The following is an 8,438-nucleotide window of genomic DNA, read 5'->3' as shown; positions in this document are numbered from 1 at the left end:
CCTGATAAATTGTCTTGCCCTAAAATTGGTTTTTCTCTTTTTACTTTGCTAATGAGCCAAAGCTTAAGAGACGGCACATATGGCAAGGATCAGCTGCAACAACCATACCAGCCTTTAAATGTTTGCACAATTGCGTCATTAATTTACCTTTGTAGGTCCTCTTGTGGGATGCCTGCAGTAACTGAGGCAAACGAGACAACTAATTCACTGCCATATATTTTTACAAGACTCATTCATACAGTCAACACCAAGAAAGACAATCCTCCAGACACCTCTTCAATACAAGTACCAAATGTTTCCACACACTATATTATATACAGAAACAGGTCAACAAGCATCCATGGCACCCATGACAAGTATGTACATGTTTTTGTGTAGTTTCTAGGAAGCTATGTAATGTGCCAGAAAAGCAAAAAGAAAAAGAAAAGAAAAAAAGAAAACACTGTAAAGCAAATAACTGAAAAAGAAAAGACATAAGTGGCCAGACAACTCTTTTTAGCTTTAGCATATGGCCATCACAGAGCACCGCCACGTTGCTCTGCAAAGCCAAGTTAGCCACCATGTGAAACTACTATACATAAGGGCTCTTTTCTATACTCAGTGATGATGCAAGTAATGAATCCTCTCATAATTAAAAAAAAAAAAAAATGCTTGGGCAATGCCTCACAATACCCTAAGCAATAAATGTATGACAAGGTGGCTGGCCATGATACTTAATAAAGAGATGGGTGTTTCTGAAATGTTTGACAACTTCTTATGCCATTCTGAAGTTGGGAATTGCAACTAAATCGGTTATATTTTAACATCATCAGCGAAGCACTCACCATTCAGCTTATGTTAGAACATATGTTCCCCACTTCAATGTCTCTGGTGTGTGCCAAACTTGTACAAAAAAATACAAACCTGCTTATATATACAGTCGACTTCCATGAATTTGACCATGACGGGACTGATGAAATTGATCGAATTTTGTAGCGGGTCGAATTAAACAAGATGCAGAAAAAAATGCCAAAAGCACACTACTGATTAATTTGCCGGTATCTGCATGATTAAACATGCCCCCGAATGAAATGGGCGGCACTTTCTATTTGTTCAAAGTGGGAAAACTAATGTAGAAATCACATTAAAGCTGCTAAGCAAAGCAAAAACCTAACGCACACCCGATTTTTTTTTGCAAGCAACATGTGTTGCACAATGACGGCCGGTTTCTTAAAGTCAGCTTTGCCGCTATAAATTCGTGTTATGTGGATGGGCATACAAACGCCATGAAGGCATTTTTGGTTTGGTATCCAATTGCACCACGCAGGAAATTTTCGGCCCATTTCTTATCGGGGAAAAAAAATGTGCATTGATTTCGGTAAGTACAGTAATCAGCCAGTGTGATATACGGTTATTGCTTTAAAATATTCCTAGGGCAGGCCGAAAATAACCATTTTTGATAGAAGGTGACGTGTGCTCGATGCATTCACTCTTACCTAAGCTCTGCCGAGATCGACGCTGTCACTAAAGGGTTGCTACTGGGATCACCATAGGGGTCAGGCAAGCTCGTGCTCATTGAACAAGCTCAAATTATCTGGCGAAGGCCAATTCTAGGTTCGAAATAACGAAAGCTTGGGCCCATAAGAAATGCATGGGAGCTGGCAGGTACCTTCAGTCGGGATCGAATTAACGGAAGTCTATTGTAGTAGTATTGCCAATACAATTGCCGCACAGAAGACACTCAAGGTACAGGCCCTGCATGCTTTGCAGGCAGCAAGCAACAACATCAAGCGATATCAGTTGTTATATGAAGACAGTATTTCTATTGCTAGCTGGCTTTCCAGTACTATATTATTCTTAAATGCGGTGGGCACAGACTCAAGTTACTTCCCAAACCTCTATGGGACAATAGACTTGCACCGGCAACATTGACAATGTTATACACTAATGCTCAATTTGCATTTGGCAAACATAACTGTGCCTGCAATAGAATGTAGCTGTATTCGTGTCGACGACACAGCTGCTATTTATATGTACAGAAATGCCTCACACCTAGAAGTGCTGCATCTTGTGCTAGACAGATTTGCTGAAATTGTTAGCCTTCTCTGCTAAAGACTACAAAGAGTGTAGCTGTACAGTTAAGTATGTAGGCTTCACTGAATGCCAGCCTTTCATGAAATTCAGCAGCTTTAGGCGCAGTTTAGATAAAAGGGCAGTCGTGTTTCGCGTGTTACGACATAATAGGGCAATGTTGCGCAATCTTTTAACTATTTGTGACATGTTCTCAGAAAGCTGCTTAACTCTTTCTGTACTGCACCTACTAGGCACCATTAACCTGCTAACGATGGTTTGAAACGTCGCTTTTGAGACTTTGCGCACTGCTCACGGACACACTGCACTATGGGACGTGGAGGAAGATAACTTATTTTTGTTTTTCAAGCCGTTCGCTTTTTACCCCCAGGCAGTGAATTTTGAATGCACTCCGAAGTTTTCGCAATTGTCTCAGTAGAAAACAAACATGGCTGCCTGCTATCGATGTTTTCAAACGCTGCTTTTGAGGCCTTCTGTGCTGTTCACGGACACTTTGCGCCATAAGACGTGAAGGAGGAGAACTATATTCTTGTTTTCTAAGCAGTTAGCTATTTTTCCCGCCAGGCATTAATTTTTGAACTCACACCGAAGTTTCGGGATCGTCAAAGCAGAAAGCAAAAATGGCCGCTTCCGGGAGCGGCAGGCGCACTTCCATAGATTGTAGATCCCGCGATTCCACAGCGTCTATGGCAAATTTTATCAATGGATTGAGCAGAGCAGCGGTGAGTCTGAGGACGCTGCATTTTTGTAGGACTGAATCTGAGACTGAGTGACGGCGCACACGGCAGCCCAGAACACCGGCGGCCACAGCCAGGCACGCCAAACAGTAGTGCTTGCACTTAAATTTTTGTACTGGAATACCTGTTCAATGAAAACTTGATTTTTTTGAAGATAGTGTCTATTAGATGACAATATATTTTGTATATCTCAAAATTATTGTTATACTTTTTTCTTAGAATACACAAGCATGTCTTCACAAACTTTGTTCAATTTTATTCCACAATCTTGAATGTGGCAATTTATATTCCTTTTATGACATATGTCTCGTTAATGAAAGTTTAATGTGTGAAAAGCACATTCATTCTGCTTTTTGTTTATGAATTACATAAAATATTGAGTGCAGTAGTTTCTCCAGAAAAAATATATTGCCGTAACTTACAACAAACATCTACTTTCCCCGTGGCAGGGAAACAATTAAAGGGGCACTAAAGGCAAATATTAATTCAAGCTAAAGTTATAGATTAGTGCTCGAGAATCTCTAACGCATCGATATTATCACAAACAGAGCCTTAATAATAAAGAAATTGAGATAAATGCTGGATATGATTAGAGACTCCCCCGGGACATTCAAGTACTTGCCCGATGACGCAAGCATTCCTCAGTTAAATACCGTCACTAGTACTCAACCACTCGTTGCAAAAAACAGCCTTGTATTCTATTTTAGGACGAAATAAAATGCTACTTCTTCAGTTTAAAATCATTTTTAGAAAAAGTAACTCATTGAAATTACTCTTCACAACGACGCGGGCGGTCAAAAGGTTTCGCATTCGCTCAACTCTGCGCCGCCCACGCTTTCGCATTTCAGCAGTTTTGTTACCGTGTAGTACTGCGCTGGTTTTGCTGGCTCGCAAAACTCGGATAAACTGCAAGTAGCAGAGAAGTCAACTTCCATGTGATGTCGCAGGATGCACGAACAATGTATGCCACTTGACCAAAAAGCAGCTGCAGGGGCGAATCTACCGCTCTGTCATGGCTCGGTACCGCAGTCTGTCGGGCGCCGTTTTAATCACCGATGGTAGCAAGGGGTGGTGATGGCACATGCAACATCACCACTCCCCTTGTTGGGTGGCAGAAGATTTGAATTTCGAAAAAGGTCTTCAGACCCTTCAGACGCAATTTTCTCGTAATGCAAGTCTTTTCTTAACATGAAACAAGCATTGTGAGGTTTCTGGCATGGTATTTAAACAGTTCACATCGACTTAGTATTTGCCTTTGGTGTCCCTTTAACGGTCCTCTATACAAGTTGGGAGCTACAATTGCTGCCCTCTAATTGGCATAAAAGGAAAATGGCTGTCACTAGACAGTTTTAGTATAGCGTAAAATGCTTGCTTAGCGTGCGACGCAACCCTAACGCTAAGTAAGGTTGCTCTGCGCAGCACAAACTAGTCTTTTAGAATAGTAGAATGGAGCAAAATGCTAACGCGAACATAAACGGCGCCATCTCAACGCAGCTACAGCAAGCATGAGCAAACATAAGCAACCTCTCTTGTTAAGCCTAACGCGCCGTTAATCAAGAACTCCTCTCGAAAACACCACCCATTTGTAACCTGTACAACATTGTTGAAGAATCATCACGGAAATCAAAACAAATATGAGCATTAGTGGGGAATGACTAAGACGAACAGTGCAGGCCGACGACCTGATAGAACCGAAGCGGGCAGCTCTTGCTTCGACTGGTGCCGTCATGTTGCCATACATAAGGCTCCTCTTGCATGCGTTAGCGTTCAACACTAAATCCCAAAAATAGCATACGTACGTAAGGGATCCAGCACCGTTAACACACAATGCAGGCGCAGTGTGGAGCATGCGATGCTAACGCTTTGTGTATGCTGCTATACGCTATACTAAAACTGTCTATTGTAAAGGCTTCTCGACAAACAAGGAGGGACGGTGACAGTGTCCTGTCGATTCAAGCTAGTTGCTTAAACACTTGTGGGTTTGAGCTGATCAGAGCAAGTGGCCCTCGCACACTGGTGTTGCCTTCACGTGAAGAATGTGTGGAACTTGTTAAGGTGTGTACCACCACTTCTGATGCGGAAGAGCTGTCCAAGCTCTGGAGGGAACAGCAGTGTGATGGCGAAATCAGTGGACTATGTGGATGAAGGATGCCATGCCTGAGCTCAGTTGAAAAGTTTTGCATAGGCCTTGCGCTCCTTTGCCTTGTAGGCTTGCATTTCACCTTTTACAGCTGCAATCTCTGAAAGTATTGCTGTGAAAAAGAAATTCCACAGTCAGTGAACAGCGATCGTATGGGGAAGGTCACAAGAAAATTCAGTTGCGGTCACACATACTTACTGACACATGCTTAAGCCCGCACCATGCTCATTCGTTTGGAAATGATAAAAGAAAATAAGCTGCTAGCCAAATATCCCTCAACCTCTTAACATACATGCAACATGTGTGTCCCCAAATTTGAAACATATCTTGATAATTGATAAATACGATTTGCACTTACAAGCCTACTGAAGCCAATTTACAGAACCTGTGAGCTTCCATTATCAAAAGATCTTATTTCGGTTAACGACTCTACGACAAAATGTTGACAAAACGTTGGTGGAGACATGGAACAAAGGCATGCTTTGCCATCAACAAATAAAGTGTTTGTATTGCAGTTTTTTTTTCAATGAAGGAAGATAATGTGTTTAATAAAAAGAGCAGTGATGAAGGGTTTTTATTAAACCAAGATTCCTGAACTTAAAAGAGTACAAACTACTTTTTTATTGAGAAAGAGGTATTGGGACATATGTGTCCCTGTGTAGTGCGACGGAATGCTCGATGCCAATTGGCAGTGTTCGCTTGTTGGTGACACTTTTACGTCCCAATAGCTGTTTGAAATAAAAAAATTTGTAAACTATGCGTCTGTACATGTATCTTGGTCTATGTCACATAAAAGCTTTTATTTTCCAAAATTATGACAGAAAAACAACACAAATACCTCGTATCGAAAGAAAAGATTCTACAAGATTTTGTTTGATGATAATGATAATGAGTCTGCTTTACAGCGTTGGGGTTTTACATGCCAAAACCACAGTTTGATTATGAGGCATGCTATAGTGGAGGACTCTGGATTTATTTTGACCACCTGGGGTTCTTTAACGTGCACCGAACACTGCACACAGGCGTTTTTGTGCTCTGCCCCTATCAAGATGCAGCCACTGTGGCCAGGGTTCGATCCCTCGCCCCCCTGGGGCTTAGCGGTGCAACGCCAAAGCCATTACGCCAACACTGCGGGTAAGGTGAGGGCTCCCACTACTCTTGCACGAGAGCTGGGTAGGAAGTGATACCTACCTTTATTGTTGGGGGAGAGGGAGAGTGCTTGCTGTAGGTTTGCCTGCAAAAAAAGTAAGCAACACTTTAATTAGCGGTGTTCCTTACTAAACTGACAAATTTACTTTCTAAAGTCTCAAAATTCCTTATTTTGGACAGATTTCCCCCTGCAAAAGACGAAAAATTTAACTTAACAGGTTGTTGAATAAGTACCAGGGCTGGTATTTTATTACTATGTTCCATTTCATTTTCCATTCAATTCTTATCATGCATCATGCTGAGTGGCTGATCCCATTAATAACAGTAGCACAGCAGTGCATGAATCATGTTCAAGCCAATAAAAAAGGGTGGAAAATCTGCAAAGACATATATTGCTAGAAAACATCCTTGTCATTGTTTTTGCCCTCTGTTTATCCCACATGCTTCCACAATGAATTAAATAACCTCCACATTATTCCCCACATTACTTTTCAGCTGACATGCTCTATTTTCACATGTATAAGCTCCTGCACCACCTACAACAAAAACAACAAAAACAAAAACAAAATATTTTCAAGCACAGCGTTGGGCTTCAGATTAAGAATTGTGGATGTCTGAGCTTGCAGTATGACACCATGACAAATCAAAGTGCAGAAACAGACAGATGGTTAGACAAACAGATGACGAACGAATAGCGCTCGCCTGTCTCTTTTTCTGTTTATCTATGCGTTCCCACGCTACAACTTGTCATGCTGCAGGTTAAATCTGTAGTTTGCCTTTAAATGTCCAGCTTCCCAGCAATGTGCTCTGCTGCTGCACTGTATGATGAAGGATCAATGTCACCACTACTGAAAAGGGTAAACCCTTTGAAGTGGGGATGCCACTTATGAAAAAGGTTAACACTGACAGTGAGACAGTAACTACACTCAACATACACAAAGCAGAGAACATGCTGGGTTTTCACAAGACACAAGTCAGAAAACACAAGCAATAAAGGAAGCATACCATGCTTTTGTCATAGTCCCGCATGCCGTGGAAAGCCTGGCCTCTCCGGAAGAGTGCCTTGGGGTGTCTCGGTTCAAGGTCAAGGGCCTGCAAATATGTGGAGTTGCGCTGTGTTTAAAAACAAGTTTTCCTGCAGTTTTCTAATTTCATCACCGCATTTACCCGCATAATGATTGCACTTTTTTTGTCAAGAAAATTGGTGCAAATTCAGGGGTCCGATCATTACGCGGGTTAAATTTCCCGCAAACAGAAAAAAAAAATTTTCTTTTTCATCCCGCGTTTGCTGCAGGATGACAACAGGTTAATTAACAAAGGCAGCTGCCGCTGTATGTGGTGTGGGACACAAAAACGAAAATAGCAGCCAGCAGAGAAAGCCGAACGCGATATTTTTTTCTTCTTGTGAGGCACATTGCGTGCATTGAAACAGTTTCTTCTGTATCAGTAATGAATAATATCGTTAATATCGGGAAGTTTGTGACAATAACGTAGCCATGTCTACTTTGAGGGGACAGAAGCAGATAGGTGCGCTTAGCTGCCGGTGACTTCGAAACACATGGCGGGCATGCAGTGGAAACTGCGGCATTTCTCTTTACTACTATTCTAATACGGCACGTTTCCGCTAAGGGTGGGGGAATATCTTACCCATGTTACAAGCGTCGGCGTATGAACAGGGCACACTCCTAACGTATCAGTGTAAATGTGGCTACTATCGTTGCCACTCGCGATTTGTTGCGTGCCCACGAGTGCAGACGAGAAGAATCAAAAGGCCCTTTTTTTTTGTTGTTGTTGACCACAACCATTATAAAACCTACACATAATAAAGAAAAGTTTAGTTGTAGCTTTTTTTTGTCATGGAAGTGCAGAAAGTTTAGAAAGCAATGAAATGGGGCATCTGCTTAAGAATGTTTGGTGCGTGCAGACCACTTGGTTTGTTTTGAAGAGTCGTTCGCGTAGCATTCGACAGATGGTAAGTGCGATCATTATTAGCTAGACTTGACACACGACACATCGCTGCGGCAAGTTCAGGGTGCGATCATTACACGGGAAATTTTAAAAATCCAATTTTGACGACAACTAAATTCAGTGGTGCGATCATTACGCGAGTGCGATCATTATGTAAGTAAATACGGTATGTTACCTTGCACCATTAAAAAGTATTCCTGCACAGTACTAGGCACACAGCCGTCTACCGTGAAACTGTGCTTCTGACTTCACTATGTGGATCAAAACAAACATGGTCAGCTTGCAGTATCTCAAATTCCTTGGAACCAATAAATTTCATTTGGTTTAAAAATGGTCAGTTATCTGAAGCCTGAATGAAATATAATGCAAGACAG

At 41.8% G+C, this 8,438-nt stretch overlaps 1 protein-coding gene across 2 annotated transcripts in view; it reads right to left on the bottom strand.

The window, feature by feature from the left end:
- Positions 1-200: 200 nt before the first annotated feature.
- The window catches only part of Cyp40 (Cyclophilin 40), a 34,709-nt gene continuing 26,471 nt past the window's right edge, over positions 201-8,438 (bottom strand). For both annotated transcript variants that reach the window (XM_065432819.2, XM_065432824.2), the window contains exons 9-11: positions 7,102-7,188; positions 6,139-6,181; positions 201-5,059 (exon numbers count right to left, since the gene is read on the bottom strand). In XM_065432819.2, the coding sequence (XP_065288891.1) occupies positions 4,971-5,059; positions 6,139-6,181; positions 7,102-7,188 (219 nt within the window). In that variant the 3' untranslated portion in view covers positions 201-4,970. The remainder of the gene's footprint in view (positions 5,060-6,138; positions 6,182-7,101; positions 7,189-8,438) is intronic.

This window comes from Dermacentor albipictus, chromosome 3 (assembly GCF_038994185.2).
Source record: "Dermacentor albipictus isolate Rhodes 1998 colony chromosome 3, USDA_Dalb.pri_finalv2, whole genome shotgun sequence".
NCBI classification, from domain to species: domain Eukaryota; kingdom Metazoa; phylum Arthropoda; class Arachnida; order Ixodida; family Ixodidae; genus Dermacentor; species Dermacentor albipictus.
This window is presented reverse-complemented; position numbering and strand designations above follow the sequence as displayed.